Genomic DNA, 18,418 nt, shown 5'->3' with positions numbered 1-18,418 from the left:
CATTTCTTTAAAGATAGCCAGCATGTGCATGCATGTTTCCAAATTTTTCTTATTTCTCTATTATCTGACTCTGTAGTATCTGACTGTTGGAATTGTTTCAATTTTTCCTTCCTTTTAGAACTCCTTTAAAGATAATAATAAACATCAACAATGTGTTTATCCACATTTATTGGTAAAAAAGCTGCCCCTTTTTCAGTTGCTAAATTTAAGAGGTGAAAGGTGCACCTCATAATTTGCAAATCTGAATTTTCCTTTTTTAAATTGCCTGCAAGACTACCATTACTGGTGCATTATGGGCACCAAGTGCTAAGCAATTGTCTAGAGGATCTGCATTTCCTTTTACTGTTTTAATAATTATCTGTACCATATTAAAGCCTACTGAATGTCCTTCTAAAGTTAGAAACTCACTTTCTGAAGACACTAGATTAAAAATAGTTGGATACAGTTTTGAATCTGTATTATTGCTTCCATCCGTGTTTCTTAGCGATTTTGCTGTTGAGAAATATTTTTCTAAATAAAGCTGCAATATGATCCGATGCATTCAGTGGCAGACTGTGCTTCAGTAAAAAGGCAGAGATTTCTCCCCTCCTCCCAGCTGAACTCAGTTCATCCTTGTGTTTTTGTGTTTGAGAGCATCGGCCCTTTCACCATGTGAAATCAAAAAATCACAATGCAAATGGTACACATCGCAAATGTATTACATTTCTTTGAGGAAATAATAAAAGAAAAGTCATCAGTATACGATTTTTAAAAAGTACAAGACTATTTTACCTTTCTCACAGACATAATTGAAAACAAAAATCATAATTCCTATTAAATAATTCTTGAAAGCACATGCACTCACAGCACTCAGTAACAAGATAAAGGAAATAACTACCATGATCTTACGTAGCATATTCGGAAACTAAGTACCGTTTCATTCTAGCGCTGTGGCAGGCGTCCCAAGCATGCGCACTAGTTCTTGTTCACTGACTTTCAATTGTCGCCATTTTGGTTGCTCTATGTTGTGTTTCAGTTGCTGTGCACATTCAAAATGTTTAAGACAATTAGTTCTCCCGCTGACTGTGAGATTTGTGTCGTGATTAAATTTTTGAACGCGAGGAATGTTAAACCGCCTGAAATTTATCGTCAAGTGACAGAAGTTTACGGTGAATACGCGATAAGTGATGGAATGGTGAGGAAGTGCGTAAGAATGTTTAATGCAGGTCGAACAAATGTCCACGCCGAGGCTCGGAGTGGTCGGCCTTCTGTTGTCACCGATGATTTGGTAAGGAAAGTTGATGAAGCAATTCATGAGAACAGACGCTTCACAATGACAACTCTTTCAGAGGCATTTCCACAAATTTCACGTACTGTTTTGTTCGAAATTGTGTCCGACCGCTTGAATTATCGCAAACTGTGTTCCCGATGGGTTCCAAAAATGCTCACTGATGTTCACAAAACAAAGCGACTTGGTAGTGCCCTGACATTTCTCACGCGGTACAGTGATGAAGGAGAAAACTTTTTAAACCAAATTGTGACAGGTGATGAAACTTGGGTGTGTCATTTCACACTAGAATCGAAACAACAATCCATGGAGTGGAGACACACTCATTCTCCGAAAAAACAAGTTCAAAGTGACAATGTCATCACAAAAAATCATGTGCACTGTCTTCTGGGATAGGAAAGGCGTTTTGCTTACTGAATTTCTTCCCAGAGGTGAAACCATTAATGCTGCACGATTAACAAAACTAAGGGGTGCCATTCAAAACAAACGAAGAGAAATGCTCAGTAAAGGAATTGTGTTGCTCCATGACAATGCTTGGCCCCATACTGCTGGTGTCACTCAATCGTTAATTCGACAGTTTCATTGGGAGCAGTTCGATCACCCGCCGTACAGCCCGGACTTGGAGCCGTCCGATTATCACTTGCTCCTGCACATGAAGCACGAGCTTGGTGGCAAGCGCTTTGGATCTGACGATGACACGAAAAATGCTGTGGAGTCGTGGTTATCGAAACTAGCGGGAAGTTTCTTTGACGATGGTATACAAAAACTGGTCACCCGCTATGACAAGCGTTTGATCATTGGCGGAAACTATGTTGAGAAATAGTTTAAAACATCTATTTTCATGTAAAAATAAAATTGGATTCAAAAAAATTGTTTTACTTTTTTTTTTTTTTTTTTTTTTTTTTTTCAAAACGGTACTTAGTTTCCGAACACGCCTTGTATTTTGTGCTCACTAACTAATATGTGCCAGATAACAAGCAGTGACACTTGATGCTCTTTGGAGAACTGGAACACGACACTTTCGGATGCGTCCTCTCACTCACAGAGCAGAAGCGTGGCATAATGTGTGGCACTGATGAAATGACTTTTGTTTTCTTTTATATGTAATACAGAGAGAAAACAAGTATTTTCAGAAGCCCCCCCCCATTTTTTTTTTTTTTTTTTTTTTTTTTTTTTTTTGTGTGTGTGTGTGTGTGTGTGTGTGTGTAGATAATGAAGTACTAAGCGAAGCTACATAAAAATCGTAAGAAATTTTAAGAATAAGAGGAAGTTGGGCGAAATATGTTGTAAATCAAGCAGGCGAGAGAACGGTCGGAATTCGGGAGAGTTGGCAACACATTCAGTGAAGCAATTCTTATTTAATAAATATTATGCAAAAATTTCTTTTTAATATTAAAATATCAATCAATACATTTTCATATACTTACCCTCCATTAGAGAAGAAAATGGTGAAGGGCAAGTTGATGGTATTGGCAACGTCAGTTTATTTACAGCTACACCATAAGCCACAGCCAAAGCATCAATGCCTTTGTAAGGTGTTTCTCCGGTCAGCAGTTCCCAAAGCAATACACCATAACTGAAATGCAAAAATTTTATTTATTTCCAATTCATTTAAAGTCTTTTGAAACTTGTCTTTAGGTGATAAAAGAAAGGGAAAAAAATATACATATAAAATTTAGGGTACTTACGTATTATCGCAACCAGGTTGGCGCGATTTGTAAGTTTGAGTAAAAAAGTATGAATAGAAAGAAAATGTACATTTATTAATTACAGATAATTTTAAATACAGTTTTTTACATTATTTTGTTTTAAAATATAAAATAGCAATTAAACCCTTCCGGTTTCGAATTTGAATAAGTTGCAGAATTATTTTTTCGGCGGAAATCTTTTCGCCATTGCTTTTAGCACTGATTGAAAACCGTCTTCGCCATTAACAGCTTGAGCTTGGCGCCATATAAATTCGATAAGGTATGAGTCAAGATGATGACAGGCTGTTCCTCTCTGTTTTTTGTTGTGCCATTTGGCTGAGCCCCACATGCGCTCTACATGTTATGCGTGAACGCCCATGTTGGGATCCACAAAGTTATATTTGTAATCAACAGTTCCATGCAGAAATCCAGCATTTTTGAACTCACTTGTATTGTATCCTTTCCGGCAATCCGAATAAATGACGCTTCCTTCCTTGATATTTTCGCAAATTTTTTCCATGAGGGTAACGGCGCTTCTGTTAGGTACAGTAACCAAAATAGTCTCTTTCTTTTCTCTGCAAATTCCGCCGAAAACCCATTGCTGTGGTAGTACATGCCCAGTGTTATTCTTTCTTTTTACAAATAAACTTTCAGCTAAACACGTAGGGTTGTCGTAAGTATGGTCGCCAAATTTGGCGATTTATGCAAATTTTGGCCTGGTTGTGTTAATATGTAAGTACCAAATTTAATGGCAGACCAGAAGGCATCCAAAAAGAATAAAGGATTAAAGTACCACGTATAAAATTTCATTCTATCACAAGCCTCCCCAAATCATTAGAAATCAACAAAGGAGAAAGCAGTACTAATCCAAGAGGCTGAAACTACAAAACACTTAGGGCACAGAAAATTCCAATCCTGCTGAAGTGGGAAGCTCAGCAGTTATGACTGTCAGTGCACTGTTACTGACTGCTCTGTTACTTCAATGCCTTGAGGGTAAGTTGGCAAGTTATCAAAACCTTGGCTATGGAGTTTCGTATGTGATGCTGAAGAACACAAATAAAAGAGCTTTTACTATGGTTTTCTATAATCCTATAAGCTGATGATGTTTTATCGTAAAAATTGAATACTTTGGTTTTAGTGGATACTTTGGCATCCTTCTTTGGATCTTTTAAGGTTGTTGTGGAGTTACTGCAGTGCGTTGAGGGTAAGTCAGCAAACCAAGATTCTTGCTGCGATATTTATAAATTTTTAATGGTCCTATTCCGTTTTGAGGACCGTCAAAAAATTGCAGAGAAAATGTATGTTAAGTGAGTGTATAACATGATTCACACTAATAACCAAATGCAGGGTAGATCACCTGTCATTATCCAAACAAGCCTGGTATGGCACATATGGCAAGAACATCAATTTTCTTGTGGGGTGCTCAAATTATTCAAAGCTTTATTTTTTTACGGAAGAACTCAGCCAGATTTTTTTTAAAAGTAACTTTCATAATAATTCTACATAAAAAGCCTTTTCATATAAATTTTGAGTAATGAAATTAACATAAAATTCTCACAAAAAAAAGCACATTAATAATTTCATTTGATTATTACCTCCATACATCACTAGCTTTTGAAAATGTTGATGATTTAATAACCTCGGGAGCCATCCATGCATAAGTACCAGCAGCAGACATTCTAGTTGTTTTATACACTTCTCTGGCAAGTCCAAAGTCTGTTATTTTTAAAGTCTTATTTCTTAAATCCCCATTTTCCAATGGTTCACTGAGCAAAACTGAAAGAAAAAAAATGGGAATATAATTTCAAAATTTATGGCATCTAGAAATTATGTGTATGCAAAGGAATCAAAATGAGAAAAAAAAAGTTTCTTATATTTTAGATTTATTAATTTTTATTTTTACATATTTTCTCAATGCTGCCATTCTATAAATGATGAAAAAATTATGCTGCTCAAAAGAAATATTTTTTTATTAAAGTATTTCGTATCTAAATTTCTCCATTGCAATACATAGCTAAATATAACATAGTACTACATAGTAATTTATATGCAATACTCCCAGACATTTAAATGCTAATGAATCGCATTATTTCATTTTAGAATGCCCGTTACTGATTGAACTTGGTTTAATAAAATATTGAAGATATTTTCAAATACTTTTATATCATGATATATATACAATAATCATTCAATAAAAATATTTCTTCCATTGGGTTCCGTGTTTCTCCCATAAAAACATTCCATTTTTTATGGGAGTATATTAAAATTCAATACATATATTTACAGGACTGGAATGATTTCATGTGGACTGACAACACAACAACAGGGTATTCAGTTTAATATTTCCTTATTGTAATGATATTTAGGTACTCTTCTATTATCGAGACCAGATTTAGAAATACATGTATATATGTACGTGTGAATGGATGTACGAGTTCATGTACGCATGTATATACGTGCATGTGTATGTATGTGCATATATTATGTGTATACACACACATATATTTGCACATACATTTATACATTTCTGAATCCTGTCCTGATAACAGAAGCGTTCCAATTTATGTTCATTCAAAGAGAAGAGAAAATACTGTTTCATTTAAGAAAACTTCAAAAGAAAGAAATTCAAAATCATAGCTTAATCAAAAATTAAAGAGCTTCAACTACCTGCATAATCATGATCTGAAAGCTTTAGCAACTTACATAAACTACAAGAATGATGAACATGACAGCTAGTTACAAGTACACATTATCACAGCATATAATCCTATTTCAGTGATTTGTTTGAATTTGCATTTCTCTCAAAAAAATATATAATTGTACAGACCTCGCCAAACGAAACTTTTTTTTAAGGAATTAATAATTTGGTTATCACTTCAAAGTTTATTAAGTATTAACGCAATCATCTTGGCACAATTTGGTAATTTTTTTATTGATGAAAAGTAAAAGTCACTTATCAGGTGCAAGCTGGTCGTTTTCGCACCTAGAAAGATTCCCAAATTATCGATATTAATCATAAATTGGTACATATTATAAACATGTGAAAAAAAGTTTAGCAATTTAAAAGGCAAATTTCAATTATTAATAAACATTACATGACACATCAAAATGATAAAACACTTACATTCTTCAAATATTTCTGTAATTTTTTTAGCACTGGTCTTCTCCTGAAGTACAAAGACATTTGTTTTTGCTTAAAAAAAGAAAAATCGGAAAATCATGGGGACTCGGCTTCATGCAATCTTCGACAACGGCGGCTATCTAGGAAACACATTTCCTTGTTGTTCCCTTTAGAAATTTTTCACCAAAATTCTGTGTAGAAATTTTACCTCAGTTTCTTCCATTGCTGGCAAATTTCACAAATTCGTATTTTAAAACTAAAGCAAAAAATATCACAATATGTTTATAAAACCATTATAATTTGAAATACAACAAAACTGAAGGATTGTTAGGAGGACAGTTGTCAGAAGAATGGTCACGCGCATGGTTGCCAATGTTTGACCCATTCTGAAAATTTTGGGACTTCTACTAAGGTGGTTGCGTTAATATGCAAGTACGATTTATTACAGACACCATTTAAACAATTTTATAATCAGATTTCTGACATAACTGGCATTTTATTTGTTTTGATGCTCATTTATGCAAAACACACAAGATTCACACAAGTAACTTTTAAAACAATCAAAACTGCGTCATAAATTATGTAAATAGTTATTGCTATGGTAACAAAAAGTTTGCATAAAAAACTGAAACTGTTTACAAATATTTTTTACTTTTAAGCATAAATTTTCTATAATTTTAAGCATTTTTGATGTTTTAACAAATAGTGTTATACAGTCAAAAGTCGTTAATTCGGACATCCATAACCCGGAATGATCTATAATCCGGACCTCAAAGCTAAAAACTTTCTGCGCATGCGCCGCATTGGAACATGCGCACAGGCGTTTTACGCGTGAGCGTAAGACCTTGACTACTGCGCATATGCGTGTGCGCAAGTGCAGAATACGTTTTCGCCTGCGCGTTTTATGTATAACGGACGGTGTAAGCTCTAATTATCTATTTCAGTTAATGTTGCAGGTTGCGTTGTTCCTTAATCTTGGAATTGGATCAGGCTTATTATTTTTTGCAGACTGTAAGAGCAATTTTATAAAAGTAAACTTGAACTTTCGATTATGTCAAATAGAATTTCCGATGCTGGAACTTCCAAAGGATCTACAAAACGAAAGTATGTTTCGATGTCCAACAAACAAAAAGTGGAATTGCTGCAAAAAATGGATAAAGACATGAAGAATGTGACAGAGAGGTTAGTGAAAACGAAAAAATTTCGATTGACAAGTTAGTCGGTATTTTCGGCACAGCAATTAACGGGACTTGAATAGCGGAACTTTGTAACTGAACAAGAAATTATGTCTTTTTATAGAATTAAAGAGAAAGTATTATCACATAAAATGAAGCAACTTAAAGAACTTACATGGAGAGAAATGTTTAATAAAGTAAACAAATAAATATTAAGCTTTTTTTTTTTTGTAAATTTTGATATCCTTTATATCATAATTGTTCTTTATTTCATAAATTACGGTTTCATATTTTTAATTTTAGAATTTCTGCATGCCATCTTATGAGATTTAAACTGATGATCTATAATCCGGAAAAATTGATAATCCGGAATCGCCAAAGTCCCGACGAGTCCGGATTAACGACTTTTCACTGTATTAATTTATAACGTTTGCAGAAAATATACCTAGTTTTAAGCATTTCTTTTTTGTATTATTTTGACATATATTACAAGCAATTTTTACATTTAAATAAGACTTTTTCAGTATAACGTTTGGATCCTTCCTTCCTTCACTGTAAGTGGTTAGCACATCCACCTAGCAACTGGAAAATTCAGATGAGAGCATAGCTGAATTTTGTGTTCCCCCTTTTGAAAAACATGTCGCTAAAGTGGTAACCAAACTAGAATGAGGTGGACTCACTATCATCTGGGTTTGATCACCTTGGTCTCATGTGATGCCAACTTAAGATGAAGAATTACCCCGTATACCTGTGCATTTATATTTCATTTCCGAGGTTACGGCCCTCTTTAACATCCTTTTTTTTTTTAGCATCATATGTCCCACCCTCGAGCGACGTCTTAAGTGGTACGCTTCTTGGCCAAGGAGATACGAGACTTTAGGTTGATAGAGTTTTATATCCAATACAACCAAATAGGACTAGCTAGAACTGGGAAGTCTGTGGTCCGAATCCCAGTGATCAGGCAACTGAGCTTTCATGCTTTCCTCTATAACGCATTTCTCCCGCCTTCATAGCGTGCCTTCATGGTGTAGCAGTCAGCACACTGAGCCAGTATTTCAGAGGTCCGTGGTTCAATTCCCGGTGAAGGCGATTATTCATTTTTCATCTTGCCTGCTTCCAAATTACCTAATGTCTCTACAGTGGCACCCAAACTAAAAAGGGTGTTGGATGATTATTCTCCACACCCAGGATTTGGTGATTGGGTCCCCTAAAGACCCAGTAGTCCTTTAAAAAAGGAGTATATTAAAAAGAGGAGTATATAACATATTTCTCCTGCCTTCGTGGTGTAGTGGTCAGCACACTGAGCTGGTATTTCAGAGGTCCATGGTTCGATTCCCCGCGAAGGCATTGCTCATTTTTCATATATCATGCATTCATTTTTCATATGCTCCAAAAAAAATCCTAATGTATCCACACTTCTTTAAAAAAAAATCTAACTGGGTCTAATTTTGGTACCCAAACTAGAATGTGCTGGCCTACCAACTGCATTTGGTACACATTATTCACCATCAACAGCATTTAGTAAACTGGGTCACTCATTTTAAATGGGTAAGAATAGAAAGAATAATCATATTCATTCATGTGTATTCTCATGCCGTAAGAAAGTCTTGAAAGCAACAAGAAGAGTCAATAATTAAAATCGAGGCATGGGCATACTTAATTTATAATGTTCCCCAGTTTCCAAAAAAAAAAAAAAAAAAAAAGAGAGAGAGAGAGAGAGAGAAAAGAAAAACTAAGTGGTTCTATAAAGGTAAATAAATCTCTAAATTAAGATTTAAATACTCCATACTGTATGGTGAATATTTGCCTTTACTGATGTCTATCATGCTTTTAAAAAAAAAACAAAAAGAACCATTTAAATAAATTTTCCTTGCATATTTAAACAGGAAACTACAGCACTTCTTTTTTATATTTATCCCTAGACGTGAGAAGAAACTCCTAGAAAAAGGTTCATTTAGGAAAAAAATTTCCATATAATTTTACAATGAATATTTCTCTAAATATATAAAGGGAACAAAATTTGAAACCACTAATTTCAAAGCATAAAACAATTCTACGATTTCTGTATAAACATGCAATCAAAAAGGTGAATTAAGATTTTGTACAAATAATTTGAATTTATGCACCGGCTCACAAACAGGCATTTACAGCATTGGAACAAAGTGCTAAAATAATTTATTTATTTGTAAATAAAAATAAAACTAAATATTTGCCTTGCTTAAAGTCTGACTTACAACTTAGTCACTCAGAAATGGGCAATTATAAATTTGAAAAAGTTAAGTTTCACTTATCTGGGAACAGAGATAAATAATAAAAATGTGTTGGCCCCAGAAATATATAAAAGAATAATTGCTGCGAATGAATGTTTTTATGCCCTGAAGAGTTATTTAAAATCCGGCTTTTTTAAATTAAGAACTAAATTTCTTCTTTACAAAAGTCTTGTAAGAACCATCTTGACTTATGCATCAGACTCGGGCATTGACTTTACGTGATAAGGAAGTTTTGGGAATTTTTGAGCGAAAGATCTTGCGTTGCATTCTTGGTGGGGTCCAAGTGAATGGATCATGGAGAAGATCTAATTTAGAACGCCATAAAATTTACAAACAACCTGATATTGTAATTCGTCAAATTACAGCGACTGAAATGGTCTGGCCATCTGGTTAGAATGAATGAAGATCACTGCTGCAAGAAAATCTTTCTGACAAAGCCCATGGGAAACAGACCTCGGGGCAGACACCTGCCAAGATGAATTTATTGTGCTGAAAAAGATCTTAATATTTTAAAGGTTAAAAACTGGAAAACCATTGATACAGGTAAAGATGCCTAAAGGCCAGGGCCCACCCACGGCTGTCGAGCCATTGAAGAAGAAGAAACTGAATTTATAAGTATGGTGTCAATTTCACATGCAAACTGTCTAGTTTAGGCAATCTAATATAAATATTTGGTTGTAATGAAAGTTTTACTCTTTCCTGTGGTGCCTTTTTACTGTTGAGGTGCGGTCTCAGGTACTGCTACAGGTGATCACCCCTATTTTATGATTAGCCTGATTGAGTGGATTGTCCTGCTAGCTTTCCCTTTTGTGACTTTGATAATTTTCACCCACTGGCTAACATTTTTTGCACCTGCTTCACTGTGAAATTCTAGTCCTTTGTCTAAGAGCAGTATGTCAGACCACACCTCCCTCTCAGTGTTACGATTTCTGTCTCGGGTGGAAACATGGTTCTGAGACTTATGGTTCCGAGAAATATCATATATCCTTCTGATTCGCATTATGCAGAAGAGCTGCAAAGAATTCTTGATGAAGTGGAAAATGAATTTAGCGATGAAGATTAATGAAAAGAAGATTTTGGAAATGAAAGTTTGCATGAAATGAAACAAGCCTTTACTTCTTGAAAACAAAATGGAGTCCGAACAAAAACTAGCAGGTTGCTGTAGCAGGGTTGGTCGCCAAATTTTCGCCAAGTTAGCATAATCCCAAGATTAACCATTTTACCCATTTATAACGTACATACAAGCCAGTTGCCTTAAAAAGGCATCCCTCTCCTTAGGCCACAAAGGCATCCCTCTCCTTAGGCAAATAGCACTAGTAGGCTTTGCTATAATCAACTAAACCAAAGCCAAAACTTTATAACAGAAAATTTTAAATAATCTACTTATGCCTCCTAACTTTACCTGACCATAAACCAGTTCTGGATCTAGCGGGGGGCAAGCTGGGGTTCCTGCCCTGGACAGCAACTCTTGTGGGCAGCAAATTCGAATATAACGCTAGATCGTATTTGGTATGTTGTTCGCTGAAACAGCTCTCTAATTTTAGTACAACGTTAATAGTTTTAAGTCCAAGTTTAAAAACCTCTTTTAAGAGGATTTAAAATTAAATACTAGGAACCTTTTTAAAGGAACATGAGTTAAAATACAGCCAATTACAACTATAAATATAAGATCAGAAAGAGGCTAATAGAGGAATCAAGGACATAGAGGGATTCCAAGCATCATGTTAGAATCAGACTGACCCTATCAGTAACGTCTGAAGTCCCTCTATCGTTTCCTGCCCGGGAAAGGTGTATTCAAATGAGAAATAGAACGATAGCTTATTGAAGAAGTCGTCTGGTTTCCATAGCAACGTCTGCTGGGAAATGGAGAAGCATTGTAACTATTTTCCAAGAACTAACCCCAAAAACTTTACCTTGGGCCTTCCTCGACAAATGAAATAGTTCAAATTATTATTCGGTAAATATATACAAGGCACCGTCATTATGTCTTCAAGATAAAGTAAGGCATTTAGATTTTTTTGCAGCCAGTTGGCAACTTAGGCTCGCCTTCGGTTTGACTTGGAACAGTGGATCGCATTTTGGATTTTAAAGCTGTATTTATTATTTTTATGGTTTCTTTTCGTTTTCAGGTCTCTTCTGTACTTTTTTTTTTTTTGGTCTTTTTTCCTTTTTTTAGATATGCTTGCTTTTAATAGCCTGTACTATACTTAGCAAGACGCGACCATTTATTTAGGACTGTTCAGTGCAATTACATCAATTCTTAGTTATTCTTATTAAGGCAATTCATACTGAATTTCATTTAGATTAAAAGAAAACATCTGCGCGCTGAGGGAGAGAAAAGCGGAATATAGAAAATGAGCCAAAGATAAGGCCAACAGAGAAAACAAATTTCAGCTAAGATGAAAAAATAACTCCACGGTGAAGAAGTAAACCATAAGACCCTGCCGCAATTTCGATTATGCTGAGATTCTAGAGGGTATTAATATTTCTTGAAATTTGAACGATCAAACATGACTCCATATATCATCCCCAAACAACCTACAAGTCAGCATTTAAAAGAACAACCTTCCTCGCCGACATCAAACAAATAGCTGGAGGACATGAAACCATGATATAAAGATCTCTTCATTTAGATGGAGACGGGTAGCAGAAAAATGAAAAGCTAAAAATTTTTGATTTGTTGGACCCATGCAGTTGGCTGGTCATAGAAAAAGATGAACGATTACCAACAATCTTTCTTAAGCAGTCAATCAGTATTATTAGCCAGTAAACATCCAGAAAACGTAAACCTCAGTCCCATTGAACGTGATGGCAGACATTTGACATGCGATACAGAACATTAGTAAATAATGAAAAACTTAAAAGATCTTGGTTTACATATTCTAAAGACAAGAATGCGATTTTTTGTACACTCTGCAAGATTTATCAGAAACATGGTGCTGCCGCTACACCATACTACAGGATTCATTAATTGGAAAAAAAATTTAGCAAGATTAACTGAGCATGAAGCGTCTGGAATCCACAGAAGTGCATGATTAAGTGGAAAATTCGAGTACAACAAATGAAATCGTGCCAAGGCATCGATCATGACACTGAGCGACTCATTCACACAAAGAAAGAAAAATGGAGAGAAATTCTATATAGTCATGGATGCGGGACTGTATCTTTCAACAAACTGTCATTCTTTCCTTGGATCTAATAAAATCCCAAGTAGCCTGTTCACAAAGTCTTCTCTCCCTAGCCAAGGAAATTTTCTGATTTTAATCTCTTTGCTTGCCAAACATAATTCAACTCTTAGGTACCAATCAAAGCACCTAACAAAAGGAAAGGAATCATATTTATCAAAGATAATTCAAATAAGTTATTAACATAAAAGCAAAACAGTCTGAAGTAGCATTTTAAACGATATTAAAGAAGCCAAATATTAGCACTCCATATGTGTCTCATACAGAAAAAAAATGAACCAGGTGATTCAATGCATAAAAACGCATGGTGATGTGTGAGAGATAAAGCGAAATTTAATTGATTTCATAGAAGTTGGTGGAAAGATAGGAGAATGTATGGCTAATCTTTGGAATATGGTAACAGGTAGTTTGGCGACATTTTGGTAAGGCGATAAAGGTTACTAGCTAGGACTTTAGCAGTGTACATGGATAAAGTCAAGAGTGTACGCAATGCCATTTTTGTGCAATTCTGGGATGTTTTTTTTAAGTGACGATTGATCGACGTGTACATGGATATTGTGTATGTGCAATTCTTAAAAATGCCGCAAGCAGTGGGCGATTCTGCACTTTCTCCCAATTTCGCACCTAATCTTCGTCATGATTAAGCACTTTTGTTCCATAAAAGTTCTAGCATAAGCGTAATTCGGCTAGCAGATTGTTGGAAAAAAATGTTGATTAAAAAAAAACACCCTTTATTTCACGAAAACAAAATGGCGCCCCCCCCAAAAAACTAGCAGGTTGCTGTAGCAGGGTTGGTCGCCAAATTTTCGCCAAGTTACCATAATCCAAAGATTAACCGAATGTATTTCTGAATGTGTTGTAAAAATATAGTGTTTTAATTGACACTTGATTGTTTAGATCAGTGGTGCGCAAACTAGGAGTCACGACCCCAATGGGGGTCGCCAAATTTTTATGAAATGCATTATGTCTGCATGCTGCATACCATACAGTGTACATATAAAGAGTGAAGCACCGTCACTCACTGTTTAATTGCAATTTCATGCTGTCCACTCTTTCTTTGACCGTAATGCGTAATTTATGTAAAGTGTGAAGAAGCAAGTTTTTCACTCCGGTAGATAGCGCCCTCTTCACGGTAATTCGCCAGTTTTACTGTAAAGCGCCTATTTGACTAGACGTTAACCGCAGGGAAAGGGGAAAAATTTGCTTCCGTGATCACCCAATCAGATGGCGAGGTACGCGGTGTATCTGATAGTCAGAGTGAAGACGTGAAGTGTTCGCATGAAGTTGTAGCATGTAGCCAGTTGGCCTGCAATTGTTTTAGTTTATCCCCCAGTTTTATCATGTGACGTTGTGTAATTATGATTTTTTATATTTTTATCGGGTATCATTAGAGAAAGATCTCTGTTAATTTTATTGAATTTCTCGAAAAAAAATTATAAAAGTTTATATATTATTTGTTTTAGTTTAAATAATTTAACCCCTATCTTCATAATGGATAAATGGGTAATACGTACACCAGGTACATCTTCAGCCAACAAACGAACAAATACTGATGAGAAGTCGCAAAATACTGAACTAAATGTGCGATCTAAAAAAATAAGAAAATACAATGAGGAATTTATTAAGTATGGTTTTACATTTTGTGTTGTTGAGATGAAGAATGCCCGATATGTGTCATTTGCAACGAAAAATTAGCAAATGAGAGCATGAAACCAGCTAAATTAAAAAGGCTCCTGGAAATTAAACATAAAGAACTTCAAAATAAACATGCCGATTTTTTTCAAAGACAAGCTGAAAATCTGAAAATTCAAAGTGCACATTTAAAGAAATTAACAACAATACCTCAGAAAGCATTACGAGCTTCTTTAGAAGTTTCTTATCTAATAGGAAAAACAATTAAACCCCATACAATTGGAGAATCCCTTATCCTTCCTGCAGCAACTAAGATGACATCAATTATGCATGGCGATAAATATGGAACTGAACTAAAAACAATACCATTATCAAGAGATACCGTGTCTCGGCGGATTTCCGAAATGTCACGAAATATCGAGTCAGAAGTCATAAAATGCATACAAAATTCATCTGTATTTGCTTTACAACTGGACAAGACTACCGATATTACTAAAATGTCACAATTAATTATTTACGTTAGGTTTATTTTTAATGAAGATATAACAGAAACGTTTTTATGTTGCAAAAGTTTGGAAGGAAAAACAACTGGAGAAAAATATTTGAAGTAATAAATGAATATTTTGAAACAAAGTCCCTTACCTGGACAAACTCTGTTGCGGTTTGTACTGATGGTGCTGCAGCATTAACAGGTTCAAATAAAGGACTCAGAGGCTTAATTCAAAAGGTGGTGCCTCATATGGTATTTAATCACTGTATGATTCATCGGCAAGCTCTTGTTGCAAAAGATATGGATGAAGAGTTGCACAACATATTATAAGACGCTGTTAGTTCAATTAACTACATTAAATGCAACAGCCACAACAGCCGTCTCTTTTCAATACTTTGCAATGAGATGGGCTCAACGTATGAGAGATTACTGTTACATACCGAAGTCAGATGGCTTTCACGTAGGAAAATACTACGACGGATATTTGATTTGAGAAATGAAGTGTACATGTTTTTAATCGAAAAGAAGCATAGATTGGCAAGTTATTATATCAATGAAGTTTGGCTAGGGAAGCTGAGCTATTTAGTTGATATTTTCTAAAAACGTAACGACTTAAATTTGAGTTTGCAGGGTGAGAATTCAACTATCATAACTTCAGTCAGTAAAATTCAAGCTTTTAAGAATAAGCTTAGTCTCTGGCAAACTGAACTGAATAAAAACAACACCGACATGTTCCCTTGCTTTAACGATTTTATCAAGGAAAATAATATAGATATATTTACATTTAAAAACATCATTTCCAATCACATTGAAAAGTTATAGGAAAATTTTTCGAGAAGATTCGAGGATTTTCCTGAAAACGATCTTCGTTGGATTCGTGATCCATTTTCCTTTGACATATACAGTTCAACTTTTCAAATTAGTGAGAAAGAGCAATTGATAGATCAAATTAGTGATTATACTCTTCGAAATCAATTTAAGACTCAGCCTTGCCACAAATTTTGGCCATCCGTGGAAAAACAATATCCCATTTTATGCAAGAATGCCATCCGAGTGTTAATACAATTTGCATCAACGTATTTATGTGAAATTGGATTTAGCAAACTAGTTTCAATAAAACCTAAATACCGCTCGCGTTTAAACATTGAAGACAATATGCGAATTGCAATTAGCAACGTACATCCAAACATTGATGAGATAATTAGAAACTTGCAGCCACATACGTCTCATTAAAAGGCAATTTACTGATGTTTGTGTTGTACAAAAAGTATTTTCTTAAAATTATAAACAAAATTAATATGAGTCAGATATGATGATGTTTTTATTCAATGAAACGAAAGAAATGCGCAAAATATACATCGTATTTGTGAACATTTATCTCTAGGGGTCGCCAAAAATTTTCTCTCTACAAAAGGGGTCGCAGTCGAAAAAAAGTTTGCGCACCACTGGTTTAGATATTGGACAATGTCGGTGTATGTCTTATGAAAATGGGTCTAATATGGATGGCATTTCTAAATCAGTACAAGCTAGGATTACAGAAATGAATAAGCTGTAGGAATTTGTGCCATGTTTGGCTCGCTCCTCGTATCTTGTTGGTGCGCATTCTGCTTCATGCACGGAAGCAGTTAATCTGTTTGGAATTACTCAGAAAATACTTCGCTTTTTTGTCGATGCATTACTCGATGGCATGATCTGAAACAATGTACAAAATACAACTTAAAAGGAAGCAGCCAGACGAGATGGTTGGCAAAATATGTGGCTGTGAAAGTCCTAATGAAGTTACCGGAAATATAAAATATTTAAAAGAAATTAATGCTATTTCTCTTGATGTGGAATCAAAGCATGAGGTAGGACATCTTGTACATGCTGTGAAAAAATCTGAATTTACTATCAATCTGAAAATTTGAGCTAATATTTTTCCAGAATTCAATCGAGTAAATATAGATACAGTAGACCCCGCTTAACGCTGTTTCGGTTTAGCGCTCTTTTATTTCAACCCGGGGATTCCACGAAATCGCTCGCAGCATACGGGGATTCCCCGAAATATTATGCAGCGATAGGTTTCAAATACATATCCGAAAGAGTGTACTTGTATTTCTCGTTTGGTGCGGTATTGTACAGACATATTTTGAAGGGGTAAATGTGGAAGATGTCGAAGAAATAATTCAAGAAGCAACGGCTAGTCTTTCTAATGATGAGCTCAAGGAATTAACTGAACAAGAAGAAAACAAAAATGTTGACAGCAGTGATTCAGAAGAAGAGCAAAAAGAACTTTCGATGGTGTTTGTAAAAAGGAGTTTGTCTACCATAACTGAAATAATGGATCAATTCATTGAAAATGATCCGAATTTTGACAGGAGCTCAAAAGTAAGGCGTGGTGTTAGAGATGCTCTATCCGTTTATGAAGAACTTTTAAGAGAACAACGCAAAAGAAAAAGGCAAACAACATTAGATGCTTTTGTCACAAAAAGGCAGAACACTGAAAACGCAGAAGGCTAACTAAATATGACTAACTGAGAATTTTATTTGTTTTTTTTTTTTAAGAATATTCGTTTTGTTATTTATATTTTGTTTTCATTTTTGCAAGAAATAATAATGTGGTATTAATTTGGGCTTTAAGAAATAAATGTTTGGTTTTATTTTTATTAAAAAAACATACTTTTTAAATTTAATACCTAACCAATTTCCTAGCCATCTTCCCCTAACCCCAATATTTACACGTAAAGATAGCCTCGTTTAGCGCTGTTTCGCATTATGCTCTACTTTGATGGAACGTATCCCCGCGTTAAGCGGGGTCTTACTGTATTCAAAAGGAATTCCTCTTCCGCATTCTGTGTAGTTAACGAAAGAACTGACCAAAACTGAGGATTTATAAAAAATGAGAGAAAAATCCTATGGAATATTGGATACAAGAGCCTAAAACAGTAGTCGAAAAAATTGCAGTCGAGTCTATTCTGAAAAAGAAAAAATTCCAAAGCAAAAAAAGCAATCTGATGAACTGTTTGAGGACGAATCACGAACACTTCAACCTGTTCAGATCGAAGTTTCAGCAAATTAAAACATATTAAAAAGTATCTACGATCATGGGTGAGCCAGGAGCGTTTATCAAGTATTGCGATTCTGGCAACCGAAAATCAAATCGCAGATCAAATTATGATGATTACATGCATTTATTTGAAGAACAAAAGACTTACAGAGTAAAATTTTAATTTTCGTTACCAATTCCGTGATATTTTAATAGCGTTAAGGATGGTAAGAATAAAAATAACTAATGAAATAAGAAGCATGAAAAACAAGACAGGAAGCATGAGTACTCTCAGTAATAACCCATATTCTGTATAATCTTTTCAGAATATTTCCTTTCGGCAATAGGCATTTCTCAGCAATTTTCCCATTAGTAGCTGAGCAGTAAAAGCTGCTGAGCACTAATAGTTCGGTCCGAGGGTCAAGTGTATGTGAATGTGCTGGCTGTATGAGCATTTCCATGATTTTCCTCGTGTGTAACATAGATACAAATACGAGCTAGTTTCCCTTTCAAATTTTTTCCACTGGGCATTCCTCCTTTCCCATGCAGTGCCTAATGGCGAAAC

At 35.0% G+C, this 18,418-nt stretch overlaps 1 protein-coding gene across 3 annotated transcripts in view; it reads right to left on the bottom strand.

Moving 5' to 3' along the window:
- The window catches only part of LOC118187243 (mitogen-activated protein kinase kinase kinase 11-like), a 63,392-nt gene that overhangs the window by 42,051 nt on the left and 2,923 nt on the right, over positions 1 to 18,418 (bottom strand). For all 3 annotated transcript variants that reach the window (XM_035357429.2, XM_035357427.2, XM_035357428.2), the window contains exons 2-3: positions 4,551 to 4,731; positions 2,695 to 2,843 (exon numbers count right to left, since the gene is read on the bottom strand). In XM_035357429.2, the coding sequence (XP_035213320.1) occupies positions 2,695 to 2,843; positions 4,551 to 4,731 (330 nt within the window). The remainder of the gene's footprint in view (positions 1 to 2,694; positions 2,844 to 4,550; positions 4,732 to 18,418) is intronic.

This window comes from Stegodyphus dumicola, chromosome 3 (genome assembly GCF_044657685.1).
Source record: "Stegodyphus dumicola isolate Sdum_Otavi_A_Nest chromosome 3, ASM4465768v1".
Taxonomy (NCBI): Eukaryota; Metazoa; Arthropoda; class Arachnida; order Araneae; family Eresidae; genus Stegodyphus; species Stegodyphus dumicola.
This window is presented reverse-complemented; position numbering and strand designations above follow the sequence as displayed.